Source organism: Podarcis erhardii (genome assembly GCF_964252035.2).
Source record: "Podarcis erhardii genome assembly, chromosome: 1".
NCBI lineage: Eukaryota > Metazoa > Chordata > Lepidosauria > Squamata > Lacertidae > Podarcis > Podarcis erhardii.
The window spans coordinates 114483959-114510244 of record NC_138497.1 but is presented as its reverse complement, the minus strand read 5'-3'; the positions used below and the strand labels follow the sequence as shown (position 1 = coordinate 114510244).

General features: G+C 44.7%; 1 protein-coding gene across 2 annotated transcripts in view; it reads left to right on the top strand.

Moving 5' to 3' along the window:
- DNAJC10 (DnaJ heat shock protein family (Hsp40) member C10) overlaps nucleotides 1–21858 on the top strand; it is a 31246-nt gene extending 9388 nt beyond the window's left edge. For both annotated transcript variants that reach the window (XM_081871471.1, XM_081871472.1), the window contains 17 exons: nucleotides 384–477; nucleotides 764–841; nucleotides 2249–2292; nucleotides 2604–2741; nucleotides 4890–4979; nucleotides 5977–6090; nucleotides 6537–6651; nucleotides 8064–8191; nucleotides 11117–11233; nucleotides 12368–12469; nucleotides 13423–13578; nucleotides 13802–13935; nucleotides 15496–15549; nucleotides 15963–16110; nucleotides 16728–16847; nucleotides 17090–17203; nucleotides 18642–21858. In XM_081871471.1, the coding sequence (XP_081727597.1) occupies nucleotides 384–477; nucleotides 764–841; nucleotides 2249–2292; nucleotides 2604–2741; nucleotides 4890–4979; nucleotides 5977–6090; nucleotides 6537–6651; nucleotides 8064–8191; nucleotides 11117–11233; nucleotides 12368–12469; nucleotides 13423–13578; nucleotides 13802–13935; nucleotides 15496–15549; nucleotides 15963–16110; nucleotides 16728–16847; nucleotides 17090–17203; nucleotides 18642–18653 (1758 nt within the window). In that variant the 3' untranslated portion in view covers nucleotides 18654–21858. The remainder of the gene's footprint in view (nucleotides 1–383; nucleotides 478–763; nucleotides 842–2248; nucleotides 2293–2603; nucleotides 2742–4889; nucleotides 4980–5976; nucleotides 6091–6536; nucleotides 6652–8063; nucleotides 8192–11116; nucleotides 11234–12367; nucleotides 12470–13422; nucleotides 13579–13801; nucleotides 13936–15495; nucleotides 15550–15962; nucleotides 16111–16727; nucleotides 16848–17089; nucleotides 17204–18641) is intronic.
- Nucleotides 21859–26286: the final 4428 nt, after the last annotated feature.

Here is a 26286-nt window from a genome sequence, read left to right as displayed (position 1 = left end):
ACAGCCACCCATGAGGCCATTAGTAAGTTCTAATAGGATGACCCTAGAAAGCAACGTTGCCCAGAGATAATGTTAGCACCAAAAACCTGGACAGGAATGGCTCTAGGGCAGTATGCTTTCTGAATCCTTTTAATAATTATGGTGTTTTTGTTGTGGGGGGGGCAGGGATGCTTTGTAGATATTACATACATTTTTACACCCAAGAGCTAAGGTTAGATTCCCGGATTTTCAAAGTATAACATGAAGGACATTGGGACTCTGGTTGGTTGGTTGGTTGGTTGGTTGGCTGGATGGATGGATGCATGATGTAATTCAGTGTGTTAAGTATTGCCTAATACATAAATTGCATTATTGGTTTAAAATGAGATGTGTTTCTCTTGCAGAACCCAGTGAAATATTTTGGAGACAGGTCCAAGGAGAGCTTAATGAGTTTTGCCATGCAGTTTGTCACAAGCACAGTGACAGAATTATGGGCAGGTAAGCTGCTGCTTTAATGACAAATTATTTTTAATTTTGCGCATATTTCAAACCCTGTAATCCCAATAGTGGGCAACAGATAAATTAACCTAAACCTCTCTCAATCAGATCTTAAGAAAAGTGTAGAAAGGATCAATGTCATGCAACAAGTAGTTAATGCTAAGTAAAGTTTTTGAATGAATGAAAACAGGTGCATATCCCCTAAATGGCTGAGGCAATCCAGCCAGATGGGCGGGGTATAAAAAATTGAATTAAAATATGGAATTGTTTGTTTTCTGTTTTTCAGGAAATTTTGTCAGTGCTGTTCAAACTGCATTTGCTTCTGGCGTTGGCTGGTTAATAACTTTTTGTGCTGAACAAGGAGGTGAATATATACATGTATATTGATACCTAAATTTATGCTTGGTTGCTAGCCTGCTGTGCCCCATTTCCTACTGAGATTGTTAAAACACATCCTCTTTTCTCTATGCTAGTTGATAGAGCTTATCTTTCAGAAGCATAGATATGTTCCTGGCTGCCTCTGGAGGTTCCCTCAGTCTCATCAGGACCTGCCCTACGATTAGGCAGACTCGAGCAAGCAGCAGATGTTGCAAGGCAGGGGTAGCAACAAAGTGTTGGGGAGGGAGGTGTCTATGCCTTACAGCTCGCCTATCTTGGTGCCCTCAGGCGCCATGCAGGATGCTGCCCCTTTGTCAGGCTCAAAGTGCAAGTCATCCATCCGTCAGTCTGTTTGGCTGGTGTAATTAGGGAGCCGCCATCTTGTCATTTGCCTCAGGCAGCAAAATGTATTCAACAGGCTCTGAAGTTTGTTTTTTAAGCAAATGCCTGTGCCGTTTTCAGACCTCCAGTGCAAAATTCTACTCTGCTCCTCTCTGCAGATGTGAAGGGGAAATGAAATTCCCCTAACGGGCAGAGGTGTGTGTGTTGATGTCTTAAGAGTTAAAGTTCATGTTCCTTGTTTCAAGAGAAAGGCAGAGGAAGTGACATACAAATACAGTGGTACCTTGGATTACAGATGCTTCATGTTACAGACTCCACTAACCCAGAAATAGTACCTCAGGTTAAGAACTTTGCTTCAAGATGAGAACAGAAATTGCGCAGCGGCAGCTGGAGGCCGCATTAGCTAAAGTGGTACCTCAGGTTAAGAACAGTTTCAGGTTAAGAACGGACCTCCAGAACGAATTAAGTTCTTAACCTGAGGTACCACTGTACTCTCCAGATTTTTCTGGGTTAGATCCAGACTTTGCCCTCTGCAAACGGAAGGTTATTTTTTTCCATCTACAGATGGCATGTGATTCTCCCTAATGGAAAAGGAGGCAGCTTTTTCCAATTCTCTCACAGCCCCTAGTCCCCAAACTCTCCAGTGCAGATTTTTGGAGAGTGGGGGGGAGGAGATCAGTAAAACTCTCCAGGTGGGGGGCAGAATTCTGCACCTAAGGCAGCTTCTCTGTGACAGTATGTGCCAAATTTAACCTCTTTATAGAATCACAGTATTGTAGACCATGAGAGTCATCTAGTCCAATCCCCTGCATTGCAGGAACCTGTTGCCCAACGTGGGGCTCAAACCCCAAACCTTGAGATTAAGAGTCTCATTCTCTACCAACTGAGCTATCCCAGCTTTGCCCTTAAGTAAAAAGTCTTTGGAAGCACCAGAGTTGTTGTATTTTTACCAAAAGCCTCTATTTGTTTGTGCATAGTTGCATATACGTAGATAAACATGAACCTGATGAAAAATCTTGTTTCTCAGACATCTATTTTTGTTATTTTCTAGATTGTCTGACTTCCCGAACACGCCTTAAACTGGCTGGCATGTTGGTAAGCGGCGTTAGATTTCAAGAATTCTCAAATGGCGCGCGTGAGTCGGGCGAAGTTCAATGCTGCTGAGTCTCATTGACTTCCAGTGGAGAGGCATAATAATTATTCCACCAAATGTTGAAAATGCTTAACATTGGAACATGCCCGTTTTTTGTTTTACTTAGGGTGGGATTCACAAAACAGAAAATGCAAAGCGTGAACTGAATGGTGGGATGTGTGTTGTTCTTTGATGCCCTCAGGGTGCCTGTGCAAAGAAAGCTAACCTGCCTCCATCTATCTGATCTCGTGTTGTCTCGCTTGTCTTGCTACAGGAAGGCCTTGTTAATGTAGGCTGGATGGACTGTGCCACCCAGGGTGAGCTTTGTGATAATTTGGATATCTCAACTAGCACTACCGCATTCTTTCCGCCCGGAGCCACTTTAACTAATAAAGAAAGAGGAGGTGTTTTGGTATGAGTCGCTTTACGATTGGTTTGCATATCTGTGCGGTGAGGTGGCGGCGGTGGTGAAGGGAAAAGTGTCGCGCCCCCCCCCCAAAAAAAGAAGTTGATTTATATTTTAATTCCTCATATGTTGCTGGCCCCCAGAAGAGAAATTGAATTATGTGTCTTAGAAAACATCCACGCTTTATCTGTATCTCTAGATGCTTAATTGTACTTTCTCTGTGTTCTCTTATCACCGAAACATTTTGATGCTGTCCTGAAAGCACCAGAATTCACCCTACGCACCTGCATGCTTACACGTTTATACTTAATATAGGCAGCTGCTGATACTGGACAGGGCAGTTTGTTCATTTATTTCCTTAATTTATGTGCCACCTTCTTCCTTCATGGAACCCAAGCTGGTTCCCAGGAGGCCACCCATCCAGGCACCGACTCCTGTGGTTCTCAACCTGTGGGTCCCTAGATGTTGTTGGACTACAACTCCCATCATCCCTGAGCTCTGGCCTTGCTCGCTAGGGGTGATGGGAGTTGTAGTTCAACAACATCTGGGGACCCACAGGTTGAGAAAGACTGGACTAGACCCAGACCTGCTTGGTTTCAGAAAAGTCATGGCCTTGTGTGTCTTCAGAGCATCCCCTGAGCCATAGCTATCTGCCATATAGAGCACCAGCTAAGGTTACTGCTGCTGCCTGCAATACAAGTTGTACTGGTGTTTCTTGTTATAAGGCAAGACTCCTTTTATTGTGCGGGAGTGTGCTGTGATCTTGATTGGTACATGAAACCGGGCTTCTTTTCATGCTTGTATTTTTATTTAAAATGAACCTAAAAAAGGAAGGGCAAACCAATTCTGAAATCCGATCGGAACCAGTCAGAATTAAGCACTGACTGGGTCATGCCCAAAGCAAACAACCACTTGGTTCCTTACTGGGAAAGAATATTACATGATGTGCTTATAAGCATGCTTTGTTAAATACAGTATTCCAAACGTCCCAAAGAAAACTGAGGAAGCAGTATATTTCAGGGTTAGGTGTGAACTCCATCATAAATTAATGTGCTTCGAGGGTAGTAGACCTGTCACAAACACTAGGTGTAGTTTCAGCAGTGGTACATTTTCAGGACTGTTGGTATGGTGCTTTGGAGTTTAAGATGCTTGGAGGCTCACAGCCATAGAGTAAGTCTTGTTCTGCCTTTGGGTTCAAAGTTGGTCAACTCCAGGCTGTGACACAAGACTGCTCCAGGTCACCAAAAGGAGCTCTGAATAAGCAAGAAGGCTCTGAATAACCCAAGTTAACTCATAAAGTGAATGGGAAAAGACACCTTCCTCTTCTTAGAGCCAGCAACAGGCATCTTCTAGGGGAGATCTTGAGCGGTGCTGGTTGTTCTGCCTGTCTAGTACTGAAACCTTTTGAAGGTGCAGATGAGGAGGAACATGTAGCTGGCAGCAGTTCTGCTGTTTCTAGACTTCCCTCCTACCCAGGGTCATTTCAGGCAGTGCACGAGATGCTTTGAAGGATAGGAGAGTGACGGAAATAGACTGGGCTCGATGAGGATATAATCCTCCTGCTCCTCGTCTGTGCACTCCTTCCGTCTTTTTAAGCCGTCCTCCAAAGCCATCCACGGTAGCCCAGAGATAAGCTTCTGGAATTCTGTTATTGATTTCATGTATTGATCACTTCCCCGTGAAGCACCCCAAAGTGATGTACAATATAACGGCATATATGAAGCAGTTTATATACAGCTAAAACAACTGCACAGATAAAACATTCCTTTGAAAAACAATCAGAAATAGAGAAACAGTTTAGAGCAGCAAACAGTGCCTACATGAATGGAATCAGTTCAAATCCCAATTCCAATTGGGGGGAAGATTTCAGAAGGCTTGTGGAAAGAGGAATCTCTTTCGCAGGTACCAAAAAGACGACAGCGAAGACGCTTGTTTGATGTGCAGTGGGAGGGAGTTCCAAAGGGTAGGTGCCACTACGCTAAAGGCCTGATTCTAACATCAGGCAAAACAGAGCTCCTGGTAGGATGGTTTATGCAGGATTCCCTCTCCTGCAGAATGCGCTGATCTGTTGGGTATGTAGGGGATAAAGCAGTGTATTATAAATATAACACAAGAAAGAATAAAACTCACGTGGAGATTTCCCTGTCTCTCTAGTTCCTGAACACTTTGGACGCAAGAGATATATATTTGGAAGTCATGCAGCACCTTCCAGATTTTCAAATGATCTCAGCATCTTCCTTACAGGTAAAGAGTGTTCTCATCTTGACTGCATTTGGGTGTCATGCTGAACCTTGGTTCAGAACAGGAGAAGGGAAACCATAGTCCTCCAAATATAGCTGCAAGAGACTGGTAACTCGCAACTGCTGCCTCCCACATTGTTTTTGCTGCATTAGCAGCACCAAAGTGACCTCTCCGGGGCATAAGCGTGGGCAGTGGGTGTGGAGGTGCTGGGCTGTCCAGAGTACAAGACACACACACACACACACACACCCTGGCCTCACTGATGTGGTCCAAAAGAAAGCAGAGCAATACGTTTGGCACCAGCTTGGCTGCAGGAGCTACCAGAAGGAAGTGTGCAAGGTGCCATCCAACCATATTAGGGTTTACTCCTCAGCCTTTTCTTCTGCCAAATATGTCCCACAAGGCACAGTGTGTGTGTGTGTGTGTGTGTGTGTGTGTGTGTGTGTATACATATATATTATATTTTAGTTTCTGATTTCACCACAATCTTGCCATGAGTGTCTTCTGGGATATAACACAGAGTTCTTTAGCAAAACGTCAGTGTTGTTTTGCGCCATCCCAAGTACAGTCGTACCTCGTAAGTCGGAACACCCTGTGAGACGAACGTTTTGGCTCCCAAACGCTGCAAACCCAGAAGTGATTCTCCCAGTTTGCAAACGTTCTTTGGAACCCGAACATCCGTTGCGGCTTCCACAGCTTCTGATTGGCTACAGGAAGCTCCTGCAGCCAATCAGAAGCCATGGCTTGGTTCCTGGACATTTTGGAAGTCTGTTTGACTTCCGGAACGGATTCCGTTCCGAGGTACAACTGTATTCTGAAGTTCAGCAACTTGAATTGGGGCAAAATCAAAGAATCCATTTGATCCCTCTCTCTTTTCTTGCTTGATTTTGACTAAAATCTGCAGTTCTATAGAGCTTTGAGCAAGCCAGTTTCTTATTCTTCTAACAGATGGATGGATTTGTCTTTACATCTTGATTTCTTTTTCTCCTCCCTTTTTAAGGATCACCTTGCCCATCACCGATGGCTGATCTTCTTTCAGTTTGGTGAGACTGGCAAGTCAGATGACCATAACCTTAAAAAACTAAGTTACCTCCTTAAAGCAGAAAATATTCAGGTGAGATAAGGAGAACCTGTGAATAGGATGGACATGGGTGGGGTGGAGCTGGGGACTTGCCTCAAAAGAATATTTTTAGGCTCAATATCTCCCCCCCCCCCAACCTGCAGAGCTACGTAGTCTCCTTTCACTTGAGACCTCATCCTTCTGGCTAGGCCATTGTTGGGACACTTGTGGCATTACAGATGTTGGAATGCAGATATTGGAATACAGCAGTGCTGGGTGGTGCTGATGGGAGTCTGGAGTCCAGCAACCTCTGGAGGGCCACAAATATCACATCACTGACCTAACCCACGTTGCTATATTTTTGTTTCAATGGGAAAAAATAGACAGACTTAATAGCATTCATGAACCCCTGAAATGCAATGCAAGAAGTGTGTATTTGTGATATTTAATGGATAAATTATCCTAGGGTCGTAACAAACAAATGGCTTTTCATTTCACAGGTTGGCAAGTTTGACTGCCTTTCTGCCCCAAACGTTTGTAATGATCTGTACGTTTATCAGCCATGCGTCGTAGTCTTTAAAGGAAGGGGAATAAATGACTATGAAATTCACCACGGTAAGCGACTCTTGCGTAGAAAAGTTACAGGATGTAACAATATTCTGGTGCCTGTAAATGCATCTTCCTTAGGGAGTTGCTACAAGTTTCAAACATCTGCATCTAAGTCGCATACACACACATGAAAAGCAGTACCAGGTGGCTGTGTCAGCAGAGGAATGGGAGCGGGGGGGGGGCTGACCCCCCCCCCACACCAGTCATTTTTAAACTCCCAAGCACTCCTTCTTCCCAACCCTTCCCCCCCACCAAAACAGCTTGGAAAGTGACATTTTGAGGCAGGGAAACCACTCAAAATCCTAGCTTCCCAAGGCTCCCTTTATTTTATTTATTTTATTTTAGGAATGGAGAGTTTGTTATGTAATGTCTGCCCCTTAGATACGCTTTTAGTCTGAAGGATGCTTGCTTACACAGTGGAACCTCAGTTACCAAACACCTCTGTTATTGTACTGTTTGGCTCCTGAAGGCCGAAAACCCGGAAGTAAATGCTTCCGTTTTTGAAAGTTTTTCGGAACCCAAATGTGTGACGCGGTTTCTGCTGAGTGCAAGAAGCTCTTGCAACCAATGGCAAGCCACGCCTCAGTTTTTGAACATTTCGGAAGGTGAACGGGCTTCCGGAATGGATTTCATTCGCAAACCGATGTACCACTGTACAACTCTGATCAATTTCTAAGAAATTACCTTGCTTTGCCCTGTGTTATGCTGTTGGGAGTTTTGCTCTTTCATTTTTCCAGAGATAGAATTTTGGTTGGGGTTTTTGGCCAGTTATTTTTATTGGTTTTCCATAGTTCAAAACAAAACAAAACAAATTATGACCAAATTGATACAAATTAATACAAATGTTATATAAGTTTTAAAGCTGACTTCCCGCCCCCGATGTTTCCTCTATTTTCCTCCCACCTTTGCTGCTAGAATTTTGATACTTGCTAGCTTCACGTTTTTAACATTGCTTTGTCATTTGTAGTCTGTTTTTATACACTGCTTGGGTGTTCTTTAAATGCAGAGTGGCTCATGAATTCGTAAAGAAATAAATCCTCCTCTGCCTTTCACAAAGAGCACTGATTTCTATTGTGATCATCCTTGTGAATTTCTGAAGTATGAGTGATTAATATCTGACATGGCTGACTGCCACTTAAACATACCAAGCCTCATTTGGGAGGGGAAGGATCTTGTAAAACTCAGTCAGCCCTTTGGGTTGAATCCCAGCAAAGTCATCCTACTGAAATCTGTGGTGAGTTCAATGGGTCTAAGTCCAAGGATGACTTAGTTGGATGCAACAACCCTATTGCCTATTAAACTGGACTGAAAAATAAATACATTTTTTGGTTCTTTCCCTCCCCTTATTTTCCATTCTACTTTAGCAAATAATAGGGAGCTAATCCTCACGAATGCTTTGTTTTCTTTTTCTTTTGAAGGAAAGAAGATTCTGTATGACATAGCGGCTTTTGCCAAGGAAAGCGTGAATTCCCATGTCGTCACTCTTGGGCCTCAGAATTTTCCTGGCAAGGAGGAGGAACCATGGCTTGTTGACTTCTTTGCACCTGTAACTATTGCAGCACCTCGTTCTCCCATAGAGATGTAGGCTGTGTTGCATCCAAAACTATTTGGCTGTGAATGGAACAAAAGGACTTCACCTTCCTTCTTTCCTTGCCTTGCAATCTCCAGTGCACCTTCAGAATTTGTTCCAAAGGGTTGGGGGACGTTCTGGAGCAGATTGGGGGGGGGGAGAATGGGCTGAGGGGAGAGAGATGGAGAAGTCCTGTTGCTTGAGTGGAAGTCCATCCTCACAATGTAGCAGTTCCTCCCACTGTGTTATTATAACCGTGAAAGAATGTTCAAAGCTTCTTTTTCTTTGGTGATCACTCGTAGCCGAGTGAGATTGTCTTCGATGAACATGGCCTTAACAGTGAGTCTGTGACTGTGGAGGCCAATTCTGGATCCACACGTCCTTCCACAGTGGGGACATAGGTTTCCAGGAGGGAGTTGATAATGGTGAGGGTTTGCCAAGCATGCCTTCCCTTGCGTCCTGAGTTTGAGCATCTTCAAAGTCCATGACGCCTTTGGTAAAGGCTGCTCTCCAATTGGAGTGCCTGCCTGCCAGTGTTTCCCAGTTGTCTGTGTTTATACTACTTTTTTTAAGATTTGCCTTGAGAGAGTTTTTTAACCTCTCTTGTTGACCACCAACATTACGCTTTCCACTTCTAAGAGTAGTTGCTTTGGTAGACGATAATCAGGCATCTGGACAACATGACCAGTCCAATTCTAGGCTGGCATGTAGAAATTTCATTCCACAGTTTTTTGCAACAGCAGTGTTTCCGGCTTTAACCTGGTTAGCAGAGGGCACTTAGAATTGGAGGAGGAAGGGATACAATGGAAGACATCACCAACCATAGAACCATAGAATTGTAGAGTTGGAGTGAGGGTCATCTAGTCCAAAAAACCCCACCTATATTGCAGGACTCTCAACTAAAGCATCCATGATGCATGGCCATCCAACCTCTGTTTTAAAAACTCCAAGGAAGGAGAGTCCACAATAGACAGTAGAGTCTGTTCCCCTGTTGGAACAGCTCTTGCCATCAGAAAGTTCTTCCTAATCTTTAGTTGGAATCTCCTTTCTTGTAACTTGACGCAATTGATTTGGCGCCTCCTGTCCGGACATGAGAAAACAAGCCCTCTCCCTCTTGAAAGCCCTTTAAATATTTGAAGATGGCTATCATCAGCGCCTTGCTGCAGGACCATGTGTCCTGTACCTAAGGCATCCCCAAGAGCTACCTGTGGCATCTCTTTAGAAAAACTCAATGGAACGAGCTCACAACCTCTTCGGGAAATTCCAAACTGCTCACGTAATTAGGAAGGCCACGTTGGCATTTACCCTACATCTGTCTGCAGCATAAGCTTGTGAACAGTTGTCATTTGTCATATCATTTTAGTCAGAAAATGGTTTATCATTTGTTTTGGGGATATATAGCTCTCCTACCAGGGTTGTGGGAAGAATCTTGGAAGTGCAGAAACCACCCAGCCCCCCAATCTGCTGGGCTCACACCGGAAAGGCAGAAGGTGGGCTGTTGGTGTTTCCCCATGGGGTTTTCATCTTCTTTTGTGAGCTGATGTGTTTCCCACCCAAACCTTTCCTCCTATTGGTCCCAGTAGGAAGGGAAATCACTATGCAGTGGCGTAGCGTGGGGGTGCAGGGGGGGCCGGCCGCACCGGGCGCAACATCTGGGGGGCGCGCTCGCCGCCTCCAGAGTCGCCGAAGAGCCTCGGGGCTCAGCTCCTTTGGGAGGAGGGGTCGGGCTGGGCGACCAGGGGGAGCAGCAGGCGCCAGCAAGGAGGTCCGGAGCCGGAGCCTGGCCAGGATCGCACACAGGACGGGGCACAAGAGGGAGGGGAGAGTCAAGTCTGTCCCCCCCGCGAGGACTGCTGCGAAGAGGCGGGAGGGAGAGGAGGCCCCTTGGGAGGAGCGGGCAGGTGCTGGGGCAGCGGCGCCGGGCGGGGGCGGAGGGGTGGGCGCCCCCCTGCGCGGGCATCACCTCGCCGCCGCGGGCTTGGCTGGGCCGCTGGCCGAGGGGAAGCGCCATACAAGGCCAGGATCCGGGCCCGGCCCGCCCTCCTTATTTGGCGCCCGGTTCCGGCTCCCGGGTAGCCTCCTCCCCCCCCCCGCTCTCGCTACCAGTGGAAAGAAAAACGGAGGTGCAGTGGAACCCGCAGCCTTTGCAGGCACCGCCCGGCCGGGGGGGGGAGCGCGGAGGAGCCCCGCGGGGCCTGGGCCCGGCCAGCCGAGCCTCCCGAATTGCGCCCTGCAGCCAGGATCTTGTGGCGAGGAAGGAGCCCAGTCTGCGCCCTCCTTCCCCACAGAGCTGCAGAGGGAAATCAAGGTTCTCCTGCTAGTTTCTCTTCTTCTCTCCCCCCCACTGCGTTGCAACCGTGCCCCCCCTCTCAGTGCACATAGCACGATTGCAATCTCTCTCTCACCCCCCCCCCCCCGCAAGTTAAACTAATGGAGCAAGCCAGCGCCAAAGATTTGTAGAACTGTGAATACCCCAGCCCAGGCAGCAGCAAGAAGAAGCTGGCAGCGGCGGCAGGTTAGGGGTTAGGGGCGCAAATTACATGCCTTGCCCCGGGTGCTGACACCCCACGCTACGCCGCTGTCACTATGCCATCTCCAGGGCTGGTATACTTCCCCTTACCCCTGTTTTTGGATCCAGCCCCTAGCACACACCCCTTTTGACAATACCACTGTCAGATCACCAGCTGAGTGGCAAGGGATTGGAGGTGTCTGCCCTCACAGTGGGGGAAATTAGCAAGGGCTTCCTTCTCTGGGGATGAAGAGGGAGATCCCAGGACACCCTTCTGGGAACCATAGGAAATGTTCTAAGTGTCTAATATCTGAGAGTAAGAAATAATTTACTGTATTTGGTGAGAAATTTATATTTGGTGGTTGTTGTTTTTCCTCTCTCTCTCTCTTCAGTGGTGCCCCCCTTGTCGAGCTTTGCTGCCGGAACTGAGGAAAGCATCAAAGCAACTCTATGGTCAATTGAAATTTGGCACACTAGACTGTACAGTTCATGAAGGGATTTGCAACATGGTAAACTGCAAATTTAAATATTTCCCCCACATAAACATAGCTTTGTTCCAGTTTTGAAAAGTGATAGCCCAATTGTTTTGCAGTCATTGCAAAACAATGACTGTGATGAAAATTAATTGGACCGCAATTCATACAAAATCTCCACTGTGTGCGCCGGCTTATGGCACCTGTAAGTCACGTTAACTTTTTTGGTAAGCCTCTTTAACTCCTGCATACTTTTCAGCTCTCACAGACATGAAATTCCATGAACTTGGGAGTCTTGCAAATAAAAGTTCATAGAATAGGAAGAAGGCATGGAATTTGAGCTGACTTAGAAGACTGGCAAGACACTGTTTAAAGAGACACAAAAAGAACTAGATTTTCAGACACCATTGTATGGAAAGCCTACCAGAAACCTGACTTATTTTTAAAGTAAAGGCCTGAGTTTTGAGATCTAAAAAGCTGAGAGGATTCCTTCCTTGCATCATATTATATTTCACCTCTTTATACCTATAAAAAAATGAGTGCAAGGCACTTTAGAAGAATTAAAAACTATAGGATGCTATCCAACTAAGTTTTGCTCGGATCAGAATAATTGAAATTAATGGGCCTAAAATTAGTCCTGCCTATTAATTTCAGTGGACCTACTCTGAGTATGACTAACATTAGATACAGCCCATTATCACTGTATTACAGGAAACAGAAATCTGTACAACTTTTAACTTAAAAACACTAGCCAGCATCCCTCTCATTGTTATGCTGCACAGGCCTTCTCTATACCGCAGAGGTTTGTGGGGTTTTTTGCAATTATTGGAGTAACGGAGGTTTCCTTTGAAGGGCAGATCCACACAATACATTTAAAGCGCATTGAACACACATGGCTTCCATCAAAAAATCCTGTGAACTGTAGTTTGTTAAGGGAGCTGTGTATTGGAGCTATGGTTCTCAAAATTCTTTCCAGCGGGTGGGAAGTCATGAAAGCCTGAAATGTGCCTTGGATGTGCTTTGTATGTTGGCTATGGATCTGCCATCAGGTTTCAGCCCTGAGAACTTCACCTGCCCAGGTACTGAATGAAAAGGCAGAAATCAGTTGAGGCTTAAAAGGGTTTCTCTCCCTATGATTTCTGAAGATGTTTTCATCTTGATCTTTCGCAGCACAACATTAGAGCTTACCCAACAACGGTGGTATTCAACCAGTCTCACACTCACGAATATGAGGGGCATCACTCTTCTGAGCAGATCCTGGAGTTTATTGAGGTAATTGCTGAATTTTGTGAATTTTCTGTTGCTTCACTAAAAGTTGTCGTTTGGTGTTTGAGTTCCTGAATGGAAGGTTGAAGGAAACCTACCATACTGACCATAGCGGATAGCTCGAAGAAGGTTTCAACCCTGTATGTGGCAGCTGTGATAAAGAGAGCCAGTGTGATGTAGTGGTTAAAAGCGGTGGACTCGTAATCTGGTGAACCGGGTTCGTGTCTCCGCTCCTCCACATGCAGCTGCTGGGTGACCTTGGGCCAGTCACACTTCTCTGAAGTCTCTCAGCCTCACTCACCTCACAGAGTGTTTGTTGTGGGGGAGGAAGGGAAAGGAGAATATTAGCCGTTTTGAGAGTCCTTTGGGTAGTGATAAAGCGGAATATCAAATCCAAACTCTTCTTCTTCTTCAAATTACATGCTAGGGAACATCAGGAAAGGAATTGGAATGAAAACTTTGGAATACTGTGTACAGTTCTGGCCGCCTTACTTCAGAAAGGATAGTGTAGAGTTGAAAAAGGTTCTTTCCAGAAGCTGGGTCACGTAACCTCAGTCAACTTGTTCATATCCCATGAATTTGCAAGCCATTCTTGGTATCTGATTTGTTTTCCCAGTGCTTGCCTTCAGCCAGGGGTGGGGAACCTTTTTCCCCCTGTCCAAGAGCTTTGGGGAGGGTACATGCCGGTGATGGACAGGGTCAAAAAGTAGTTGGAGCTGAAGCCAAAAGTGGAGTTCTTCATCAGCAGGTCGAACGCTGGGTTTCAACAATTTAAAATTCTCAACTCAGTTAAAACAGATGGCAGTTACAGAAATACGGCAATCGTGTGTGTGTGTGTGTGTGTGTGTGCGCGCGCGCCTACTATAAACAAATTGCAAATGACTTTACACAACTTGAGCTGTTCCTTCTATAAATTCTGAGAGCAGACGAAGTGAGCCTTCCTCCTTTCTGTGCCTTAGGATCTCATGAACCCGTCAGTAGTTTCTCTCACACCCGAGACCTTCAGTGAGTTGGTGAAGAAAAAGAAGGCTAACGAAATCTGGATGGTTGATTTCTATGCTCCGTGGTGTGGTCCTTGCCAAGCCTTAATGCCTGAATGGAAGAGGATGGCCAGGGTAAAACCAAGCAATCAGTTCTTTTCAGTGCCCAGTGTCAATCATGCTCATCTGATCACTAAATGCTTAGTTCCTTGTTCATTTTTCATTTTGAGATATTGAGACACACATACCCCTGGCATGCATGCCAATGATCAGTACAGGATGTTTATTTTAAAAGTGGAGGGTCTTTTATTTCACCAATTTTTGCTGATTTAATTGAATAATTGTTTCTCTGTTTCAGTTGCTGAATGGACTGGTTTCAGTTGGTAGCGTGGACTGCCAAAAATATTTCTCCCTTTGTCATCAAGAAAACATTCAAGGTTATCCTGAAATAAGACTTTTCCCGCAAAAATCAGCATCATCTTATCAGTACTAGTGAGTAATGCAAGTTGCTTAGATTTGTTCTTAAATACTTACTGAAAACCATGCGTATTATGTGACTTACTAGTGCTATGGATCCGATAATCAGACTAGACTAAATCAGGAGTTCCCTCAGTGGCACAATCTGACAATTAAATATCATTAAATATCCCCCCTCCCCTTTTTAAGGTTTAATCTATTAGAAAGTACAAGTTATAACCTAGAGAGGTGTATTTTTTATTATCATAAGGTGTTCTTTACTCATTTATTTAAAATTGTCTTTTTACTCACCTGATTTTTTTTATAGCCAGAATTGTTAAATTTTCAATTACATTTAATAATTTACCATTACATTTTACCCGAGAACGTTATTGATACAAATATTAGATTTCTTCCAAAAGCATGTATGAATTAATATTGTCTTGCATTCCACTTATTCCAATAAGCAACAGAAGTATCGCCACCCTTTCTAGCTTGCCTGACGCTAAGGATACTTGTTCATGTGACCCTTAAAGCAATATCCCAAATTCATATAACCCACGTTTTTAACGTAGATGTTTCCAAGTATTTCCAGTTCCACACTATAATCATGTAGGCTGCAGTTAAAAGATGGGTAACCATTTCTTGATCTCCTGGGGCAATTGCGTCTTCAGTTTACCCAAATAATATATGTGTTTAGGAGTATTTAGACCCACCCCTTATTAACCATAGTTCTCTATACAGTCATACCTTGGAAGTCGAACAGAAACTGTTCCGGAAGTCCGTTCGACTTCCAAAATGTTCAGAAACCAAAGTGTGGCTTCTGATTGGCTGCAGGAAGCTCCTACAGCCAGTTGGTAGCCACGGAAGCCCCATTGGATGTTCTGGTTCCAAAGAACGTTCGCAAACCAGAACAATCACTTCTGGGTTTGCGGCATTCGGGAGCAAAAACGTCTGAATACCAAGGCATTCAGGGTTCCAAGGTACGACTGTATAGTCAGTGGGCTCATTTGATAATTGATATCCTATCATCTTTATTTCTTCTAATATTGGTGTGTCACCCAGCAGGGTTTTGGGTGTTTTAAAGCTGTTTCGTTTTTGTTACAGTATGTCATTTCCTGCCAATGGAATTATTCCTCTGAAGGAAAGCATGCGTGAAATCTCATGCCAAATTTGAAATGGAATTCATTGTTGTGCTATGACATATCTTCCACCTGAGCAAGCATTTCACCTTGCCAGATAGCAGGATCTCCCCTCCTCTTCCTCCTCCGCCTATGCGCTGTCCTGGGGGTTCCCCTGACCCCTGACCCAGAGTCTATTTGTGGGGGGGTTTACGTGGGGTGGGAAATGGCATCGTGCAAGTGGAAGTCCTTGCACGGGGCTTCCCCTGGCAGTGCCCATGAGATGAATCCTGCCCTGTGTGTGGGAAATCTATTGGCTGAAATAGAGAATCCAGTGCCCAGCTAAATATCATGATCTTTGGGTGGGCACTGTGTGAACCCAGTGAACAGAAAGTGCGCTACAGAGGTGTTGCCTCTTTCTGCCCATTTTGATTTTTTAAATTTTTTTTTGCTTTTATACTTCTGTTTTTAACAGTAGCTACAACGGCTGGAACAGAGATGCGCATTCACTGAGAAGATGGGCACTAGGGTGAGTGCTTGCCTCAAAACGTTATTCACAGTGTACTTTTTCCAGGGGGGTGGGACTGACCCACATAGAATAATCGATGGAGGGGGCTGTAGGGCCATGCAGGTTAGCCTCACCATCGCCATCCCCACCATCTATGCTGTTGCACTGACTGCCTCACTTTTGGATTGTATTGAAGGCTGTATGCATGAAGCCCCCCCCCCCCAAAAAAAAATGCTCTTCAGACCTTTGCAGTCCTATTTTTGGACACCGGGGGAGAACCTATTCAATAGGTCTTCCTTCACTCTGGTGTTGATGCCAACAGTGAATAGAAGGCAAACAGGACCTTTCCTGGTGACAGGCCACTAGTTTTGGGAGGAGTAGCTTGTGTGACTCTGAAATCCCAAGTTCCTTGTTTTCTTTTTCCCTTTTCAAAGGTATTTACCTCAGGTGTCTCTGGATCTGACACCTCAGAGCTTCACTGACAAAGTTCTGAATGGGAAAGAGCATTGGGTCGTCGACTTTTACGCTCCCTGGTGCGGCCCTTGCCAAAATTTTGCTCCGGAATTTGAGATCCTAGCTAAGGTAAACGGCCTGATCTCCCTGCAGTGGCAAGTCACTGTCGGTTCAGTGCTCTCCTTTTCCTCCCGAGCTATTTTCGATGAATTGCAGCCATGTTGGCCCCTGCACACATGCCTAGGGTTGCCATATTCCCCAAAGTGAAAATCTGGGGAAAGTTGTTGAGCGTTTTTCTTCCACTTGGATTTATATTAGTATTTTCTGAATGATTCACCAAAAATCTGCCCAGACACAAAATGGCTGCCTGATTCCTGGATGCATCTGGGAAAACTTGGATGTATGGCAGCCCTACACATGCCCAGTGAGGTCTTCTGTGTCACTTGAAGGGTTTCCTCCCTCCACTGAAATTAAGCCTTGAGAGGAACATTCTACTGTAGCCCATAGAAGAAATTGTGTGTGCTTGGTTGCGGCCTTTGGTGCCCGGGACATTGTCTCCAGTTTGTGCACGGGTTCGTGGACCTCAAAACCTTGACAGCCCCTGCCTTGTGGATTTCACATCCACTTATTCAGAGCATCTCACTAATGAAACTAGTTGGCAGTCGTGGAAGCAGATGTGGGTGGGGACCCTCTTTTTTTACCAATAGGTTTTAACTCCTGTCTCCTCCTCCTCCTCAATTTTTAAGGCTGTTAAAGGGAAAGTGAAAGCTGGGAAAGTTGACTGCCAGGCTTACACGCAGACGTGTCAATCTGCTGGCATCAGAGCCTATCCAACAGTGAAGTTTTATCCTTACCAAGGAGCAAAGGTAAAGGCAAAGAAATCTCCATCGTGTCAACTATGAGGCGGGGAGGGGTGCAGTTCTGTTGTGGAACACATGCTATGCAGGCAAGAAGGGGTGTATTTTGGGAGTCATTTTGGACTCACTGCTGTCCATGGAGGTGGAGGTAAATTTGGGTCCTGGGCAACTGTCTATCAGCTTGATCTGGTACGCCAGCTGAGACCTTACCTCTGTGTTTGTTTGTTTGTTTGTTTTTGTTTCATTTTAAGAAAAATGCATTTGGGGAGCACATAGACAGCCATGATGCAAAAGCCATAGCCGAACTCCTGATGGAGAAAGTAGAAGATATTAAGAAAAAGAGGAAAAAATCTTCCAGAAACAAGGTGAGATTCTGCTCCTGCCCCGGTTGAATTTGACACAGATATTTTAGCATCTTTCTCCTCTGGCTATTTGTGGTGGATTTGTTGCAATTGGTTCTGATCATGCTATGCACGGGCACCTGATTAAAAAAAAAAGTCTCCTACCCACTGTGACCCTCTGTGTCACCTCCCCAAAAGATGATCCTGAGAACTAAGGAGACTATCTGGAACAGCATGTGGGATATGGGATGAAGGGGGCAATAGGTGGGGAGGGGGAATCAGTGACTGTCAGTTGCCTCTGCCTTATTGGAATGAAAACACAAAGCTACTGTCAGAGACAACCTCTGAAATTGGGTGTGCAGCAGCTATACCACCCCTTCTGTTGCATTTGTGTTTGCCGGGACAGAAGCATTTCAAATGCTTCTAAGGATCCACTGCAATTGACAAGAGATGTTTTGATGCTGAATGACTATGTGCTATGGTAGCCAAGTAGCTAAATTGCAATATCGGTCTACCACAGGGTACAGTCGTAACTCTGAAGTCAAACGGAATCCATTCCGGAAGTCCATTTGACTTCCAAAACATTTAGGAACCAAGGCGCAGCTTCCAATTGGCTCCAGGAAGCTTCTGCAGCCAATCGGAAGCCACAATGGACGTTTGAGTTCCAAAGAATGTTTGCAAACTGGAACACTCACTTCAGGGTTTGCGGTGTTCCAGAGCCAAAATGTCTGTCTTGCAAGGCATTCGAATTCTGAGGTATGACTGTATTTGGTAGCTGACTCCTCCCTTCCATGGTTGGTAGTATAGTATCACCCACAACATCTTGAGGAAAGGTGGAATCAATGTCATGGTATTGGATCCAAAGGAGTAAAACAAATTTGGAGATACCCATACTGGTGGGTTCTTTTACTTTATGGCTGCAGAGTGGTACCACTTGTTACAGATTTAATTTGTTTCGAGGTGCCATGCGCACCCCAAAAATCCATAACTAGAGGCACCACTTCTGCGCACATGTGCGGCTCAATAGAGCGCTTCTGCACATGTGCGAGCAGCGAAACCTGGACGTATACACATCCAGGTTTGCCGCAGCCGTAACCCGAAGATTCCGTAACCTGGAGGTTACACAACACGAGGTACCACTGTACAAAGTTCAGACCTTATTCAAGAAAATATATTAAATATCTTGCTTATCTGGCACTGCATGGCAGTGTGGGCAAATTATTCTAATATTCCCAAGACCATCCTTTATGACAGCCTCTCCCAAGCTGGTGCTCTCTAGATTTTGTTGGGCTATGACTCTCAGCCTGCACAGCTGGTGGTCAGGGATGATAGGAATTGCGGTCCAAAACTCTTGGGTTGGCGAAACCTGTTTCACGCAAACATGAAAGGAACATTTGTCCGTAGTTTACTACATCATTTTTATCTATTTTCCTCCCTCCCTTTGCTCCTTCCCAACAATCAGGATGAACTCTGAGCCGCAGAATGAATTCAAACTGAAGCAGTGGCAATGGAAGTATTAGATCATGCCTCCGCGAAGAGGAAAAAGGAGAACATCAGGCTTCGTGGGCACAGCTTTTATCTCCTCGAATGCTGCAAGAATGTTACAAAGCTTCCCAAGTGCTCATTTGGAACAGGGGAAGAGACGCTTGTTCCATGAGTGACATGCTCACTGGGAGCTTTTCTTTTCTGGTTTTGGATTTGAGACTTGATCAGTAGTGGAGGAACTGTAGCTTTTTCCCCTACCCCTTCTCCCATTCAATCCTCCCAACCTTTGTCTACAAAACAGTCTTTTCTTGCGCTGAAAAAGAACACTATAATTTCCACCTGTGGAACTAAAGGTATATAGACTACTCAGCAGCACAGAAACACTAAAACAGCTGTCTCTCTCTTTTCTTCCCGTGGGAAGAAAAACTGTGGTCTGAACAACTATTTTACCTCTGGTTATTGTAGTTAGTGAGCTTTATCCAGAATTCACTGGGTGTTAACATAGGAGTTGGAAGAAGTCCGTTCTTCTTAGCCCACCTACATTCTAGAATGTTCCGCATTACGTCCCGGTTTCTAAGCCGCTTTTGAAGAGCGCTCAAACGGTCGTGAGCAAGCACGATCGCTTCAGTGCTTGGCAGTCAAAGGGTGGAATGGGCCGTGTCTGCGTTGGCTCCCCACTTGCGGTCCGCCAGTTGCGTGTGCTAAGCTGTCATGCGCAGGTTTTGACTTTGGAAACACCCTGCAAATGCTCAGAAGAGCAATGCGCTGCTGTTTGTATTTTGTGAAGTACAGGTAACTGTAACCAGAAGGTGGCAGTGCTTACACAAGATTGCTTGCTATGGACTGCAGTAGCTGAGAGCCGACCCAAACAAGACTTTCTTCACTAGCCACCTTAGTGGGGTAGGAAAGCTGAAAATAACGCCAATATATGTCACACCTGGCAACCAGTGCCCTTTGGTTTCAGATAGTACATGGGCAGATGAGTCTCAAAAGCCCGAGACACCAATTTTCATGGCCCTCTAGCAGCTATGGTGGCTTGTTTATGAGAATTGACGTACCACACTTTTCGGTGTTTAAGACTATGGGGTTTTTTAAATTAAAAAATCATGTTCAGAATTAGGGGTTGTCTTATACATGGGTAGTGCATTGTGGGGCAATGGGACTGGTTGCTGCCGTGAGTTGAAGATCGTTATTGGTGGCTGCTGCAAGGGCTGTTGTTGATTGGCTGTTGCTGCGGCAATTGGGCGGGTGATTTGCTGCTTTTTTCGGTAATTAAAAAAAAGCTCAAAAACTCTGCCCCCCCCAAAAAAAAGCTCAACAACTTTTGGCAATCCTCCCCCAATAAAGCTCAATAATTTTGGGGAATCTCTCCCCCCCCCCCATTTTCTTAATTTTGAGTCCCTCAAAATAGGGGGCGTGTTATACACGGAAAAGTACGGTATTTAGCGTTAACTCTGGAAGTGTGCTCTTGATTCTGACCAAACTAAACTTCCTGATGTATATTTTGTTCTAATGGGCTTAGTTTGGACAGAATCAAATCTACACTCCCAGAGTTGACGCTCAATACTTTACTTCTGGTAAATGAGCTTTTTTTTTCCCCTCCAGCTTTTCTACCCCACTACCTAAGTTGATTTCAGTCGGACTCAATTTCTAGTAAACATGATTGTAAAATGCAGGTGAAGCTTCTCCCACATCCAAGCAGATAAGACGCTGAGTTGCACCATCGCGATTTTCCACAGAATTAAAAGTACAATTTTTATTTTTATTTGAGTCACAGGAAATGTTGTTTGATTTTAAAGCAGGGCACTCGAGTCACTGTTGGAGGCATAAACGTAAGGAGAAACTGCTGGATGCCTTCAGAGAGCCCAGCTAGTTTAGCATCCTCTTCTCACAGTGGCCAACCAGATGATGCTCCTGCAGTTTCGAGCAACCGGCTTCATCTGTTTGGATGCCAGCCTGCTCCCAGCCCTTTGAACAGAGTTGTAAAACGTAACTACTGGCTTTCTTCTTCTTCTTTTCTATTTTCAGTATTCCAAGTGCCTTCTGAACATTGTTCTGCTCAGTGATGAAAGCGCCAAAGCAAATTAAAGACTGGCAGAAGTTTTCACAGTGCATTTGATAACTGTGCCTGTGAAAAGTTTGCGCCATGAAAAATGTGCTAGTCTTCTAAGTTTTCTCACTAGATTGTCCATATGAGGTTGGCGTGGGGGGGGGGGGCCTTGAGGCAGTCACCTTAATAAGTAACAAATACATTGGAGTGGATCTAGAATTACCTTTCTGTTTGCGGAAAGGACGGAGAGCCATGCAGTTCCAGGGAATGTGCCAACCATCCAGTGCAAACCAAGGATGGGCTAGGGCGAGATACGGCAGATTCTGGAAAAAATAAGGGAGCACTTATGAGCAGACATTCGCTCCTATTTCATTGATTTCAATGGGTCTACTCCTGAGTATGCCTTCATTATATATCATCTCTAGGAGTCAACCTAATGTAACACACACGCACACGCCCACCAATGTTGGTGCTTGCCAATGTCTTATATTGTTTTTCTGTATTAGTACAGGGTGAGTCTTTTCAGAACATGTGTACTCTGTATCCACGGGGCATCTTTTAAAGGACTCACCCTGTATCTGTACTGTACTGCCCCCAATTTTTATTTGAAAATCTCATGCTGGGAATTTGGAATAATAACCTTCCTCTCCCTAAAGACTGGGCATCTAGAATATTGTTTTGGTTGTTTTTTTTAAGGTGGATATTCTTTGCAACCGCTCACTTTTATGAGTGGCTACAGTTTTTTCCTGTGTGTTTATGTAAGAATTATTCTGCACCTGCGGAAAACAGGTTTTATTTTTCAGCAGAAAGACACTTCCATAAACCACAATTATTTGGTGAAGCCTGCATGTTCAAGTGCCCAGAGTAATTAGCTCAGCTATGAATACATTTCTGTTACTGAATCACCAGCTGTCCCCCCCCCCCTAAAGCTAAGAACATCAGAATTATAATTTAGTAACACAGGGAGTTACTAACCTTCTGGTTCTTCCCGTTAGCAGATACAAGAACACTGGAGTGGATAGGATCGGAACACAGTATTCCTTTTGAAAATATCACAGCTGTAGATGCTGCTGTGTCAGTTTCAACTGCAGTCTAATTACGTCTTGAACTTTTCTACTACAGTAATAAATGGTTTCATCCAGTACATTGTCCTCCTCTTAAGCTTTCATGTTGTGGTTCTGGGTTCAAGACCTTTAAATTCCGTTTTCTGAATCTCTAAACAAACTCTAAACAAGCAACTAGCATCCCCCCCCCCAAAAAAGCAAACCAATGTTAAATGATGTCTACATTAGATTCCCATTCAATATTTTCTTTTTAGTTTCCCTAGCTGAAGAGACAAGTCACTTTCAAATGGAACAGTCATCTCTTGGGAACTGGACCAGAACCATATTCGTTTATAATAGCTCCTATAGTCAACATGGGAATGTGCAAGGAGGAGAAATAATAATAGATGCTGTACTGTTATGCTCAGCCACCTTCTCCAGATAAGACAACAATTATCTCGGTTGGGTTTCCTTCAAAAGGTGGTTACTGCAAGACTTTGGCATTTTGTCATATTTGAGTCTATTTACAAGCATATGGGTTAAGCATGGGGGGGGTGCAGCTTAAACACACCAGCAAACCTGAATGCCATTGCTCCCATATTACATTGAGAGACAGACAGAGAGAGAGAGAGAGAGAGAGAGAGAATCATAAGTTATCCAGATCCAAAACAGATCCCTGTGGCAGCGGAAACATGAAAATAAACACAAATATTCTGCTAAGGAAGCAGAAGCAAAATGTTCTTTAAAAAGAACTGACTGAGGTGTTTGATCCTTTCTCTAGAGTTAAGATAACCAACCAAAACATTGCAATTGCTGATGTCTTAGAAGCTCGTTTCAAGGCAAAGACTGTGCAGAAATCCAGGAATGAATGCAATCCTCTCCAACAGGTTTTTCCAGCCAAAGAAATCCAAGGCTTCCTTCTGTGCAAGGACAAATGCTCTCCAAAGCCAAACTCCTGGGGCAGATGTTCTAGTCAGATGTGCTGCTGAAGTCAGGCATCTGATGCATTTCCAACAAAAACAGGTACAGGAGGACAGTTTTTATTACATTTGTTCATCACGTTTTGCCTTGGTTGCAACAATGCAGTGCAAAGGCTGGTTTTGAAATGGTTTGCCAGCATCATGTGGACCACTGAAGCTTTAAATAGCACGGTTGTGTTGACCTCCTTCATCAAAACCAGGTTTTAATTCCTTATTTAAAACCCATTAGTCACCCACATAGGGTGGGCATGTGTCCTACCTTACAGAAAGGTTGTCTGGTCAAAGTCTGGTGAGTTAGGAGCCTTGGTGTTAATTCCTATTCACAGGTCTCCTCCCTTTCTTCTCCACTAGGAGATGTATTTTTGTTTCCAGAACAATAATCTTTTCTAAATAGACATCCATACATGTAAATTAGGATATGCAAATTTCATGCAAATCTTTATCCTCTTTCTTGGCAATGTATCACCCGAATTAGAAAGCTCTTCCTGTGATACTTTGAGGGCATAGAGGTCAGGCTTTTTGAATCCTGGCTTGTAAGTGCACCAACACTTTGAAGGAGAAAGATGCAGCATGGACAGAAATTTCTATATCACTGTATGTGACATAGGATGGCTCAAAGGTTTTGATTTGCTGCCCTGGGTCAGGTGTGTTAAAACCCTCCTTTTGCTACATAAGCATTCACCAAACCACATGGCACGTTAATGGAGCAAGACTTGACTGTGAGACTTTTTTTTCCCCATTTTTAATGTTTTACAAATTGTTTTTTTACTTCTTGCCGTTATGACCGCACCTACAGTGTATAGCCAACCTTTTGGGACCGGCAGAGATATTTGAAATTTTGAGGAAGCGCTGTGAGCACCATCACAAAATGGCTGCTTCAGGGGTGTAGCGTAACACAAAATGGCTGCCACATCTTGAAAAGCAGAATATGAGGCAGGGCAACAAGATTGTGTGGACATGCCCCCTCTATCAATTGTCCCACCAAGGTGTGGGGGAAGCATAGGGTTGCCATATTTCAAAAAGTTAAAACCAGGACTTGCCTAATATCCAGGACAAGGCGCCACTTTTCAGCAGTCCTAGGGAAGCACCAACGTCAGCCACTGCCAAGCTTGGTTATGGAGAGCTGTTTGCCCCTCTCCTCTGTTTAGAGCAGAGGGAAGGGTAGGTTTGCAGTCCTGGCACCCAAATAAATGTGAGCGTGTTCAGTGTAGAAGAGACTGAGCTCTGAGATATGGAAAAGTGATCATGCATTTACTATACTGGCTATGTCTGCATATCACAGTAAGCTACAAACCACGGTTTGCTGTGTAAGATCTGTGCGTACCTGCATTCAAGGGTGCTGACCTGCCCCACACACTGCAGGGGCACATCACATGATGCGTCACATTATATGTCTTGTAATGCGTCCCGCCCCCATGTGTCTCTTGTGCGCTGGACTGGGGTGTGCAGGCGTCCCACTGCCATGATGCCGGTGCTCATGCACCAGGTGGGGAATGGGGACATCGGGCGGGGAGGAGAAGGCGGAGTGGGGCCACAGGATTTTGGGGGAACCCAACCCCTTTCTTGAAAACGTTTGGGGGGCTGAAGACCCCTCAGCCCCCACCACTTGGCACACCTGCCTTCATTGCCCCACCCAACATAGGCAACAAAATTCTTGCCTTAGCATTACACCTGAAGCAGAGATCATGGCTTTTTCCACTTCAAACCCCCACACATACAATCTGTAGCCAAGGTTGGTCCTTAGTTTACTAACCATGGTTGATTTGCTAAGCAAGTGTTCTGATTGGTTTCCTGCATGGAAACAAACAACTACCGGTAAGGTTTAATTACCATGACAGACCAGCTGGGAAGACGGATGCCATCTGGGACATATAAATTGAATAAATCATCATTATTATCTAGTTTTCCCATTTGGAAGGAAGTCTTTAGGATAAGCAAGGGCCGTGGTTTCTTTGATCTGATGGAAGTGTGTATCCATAACACAGAGAACCCACATTTTGTACAACCAGGGATTGCATAATGAGATTTCTATATTTTTATCTTTGCAAGCTCTATTATTGCTGCTGTGACAGGGAATAATAAATCCTTATATCTGGAGATTATATATATATAATCTAAAAGACAGACAAGCCCTTGTCATCTACGGATGTAATCTTCAAGCATTTACTACGTACAGAATAGCTTTCCTGAAGTTCCATAGAAGCTCATGGCACAACTCCAGAGTGAGTCATTTGCAGATATCGAAAACATTTGCAGATAGGTATAGCTGGAAGCTAAACAGGGCTACGAGGATAAACCTCTTTGCTGTATAGAATAAAAAAGAGATTACATAAGAGTCAACCAATTCCTGAAGGCTTATTAAAATACAACATTTGGCATTTAGCATGACACAGCACTGAGGAAATGTTTGCAATTTAGACAAATTCTTACTTTTTACAGACCTGAGATTAGAGACTCTTAAATTGTACTCCAAGCATAACAGAGAGCTCCGAGCACGCTGAACTTCATCAGTACGGACCTACCATTATAATGTAAACTGATATCGTCAGTGCTGTTGCAGTCAGTAAATTCTGCTCCTGCCACTTTAGATAAATTTTACCCAAATTAACATGATTTCTATGTGGTTTTAACTTACCTTTGGGAGGCCTCATAATTATTCTCAGCTGGTAGCACTTAATGGCAGGCAACCTGAACTCCAGCAGCTGCTTTGCTTGTTCAGCCTTGGACAAGAACCTTAATTAGCAGCGAGGTTTTAGGTGCAGTTTTCCGCTGCTGACCGTTTCCCCCTTACTCTCCTCTTGAATGTTTTTGGGCTTTGAGACTGCAGTTCCCGTTGTGATCCAGGGGAAGAGACTTGGGTGCCAGAGCACAGTACATTTTCATAGGGCAATAGCTAAGTCATACTTATAGCAGACCTACGGAAATCAGTGAGTCTCTTCTGAATATGGTTATTGATGAGAGTAATCCATTAGCTTTGTAAAATCAAACAGATCCTGTGGTTCCAAGAAACCTAGAGGTAATAGGACTTGGAAGAGGCTAGGTGCAATTTTAGTAACAAATTTGGCATATAACAACATTTACTATTTACTGCAGAGCAAGTGGGACATAATGGTTGGAGGACCAGGCACAGACTGTAGAGACCCCAGTTCAAATCCTTGATTGGACCATGACAGTCACTGAGTGTCAGGGATTGGGTTCAAGAGGGCGAGATGGAGGAGGAGGAATGGTGGAGATCACCCACACACTTCTCCTGGTGCTGCAGAAGAAGAGGGAGACAGCCTTGATTGACAGCAGGGCTTCGGGGGGTTTGAGGAAAGTCACAGCTCAGAGAGAGAAATGAACAGAGAAGTGCTAGAAGAAATGGGGGAGAATTGTGGTTGGGCAGCCACATGACATGTTGTCACTGGAAAGTATTTCTGATCCCCCTTCTCCCAGAATGTGACGTTTGTTAAGAATGCAGGAATGAAGGACTCAAAGACATTTGACCATGAGTGGCCACGGTAAGGGAAGATGCTGTTGCTAGGGAGGAGGGAGGAGCCCAGATTGGAG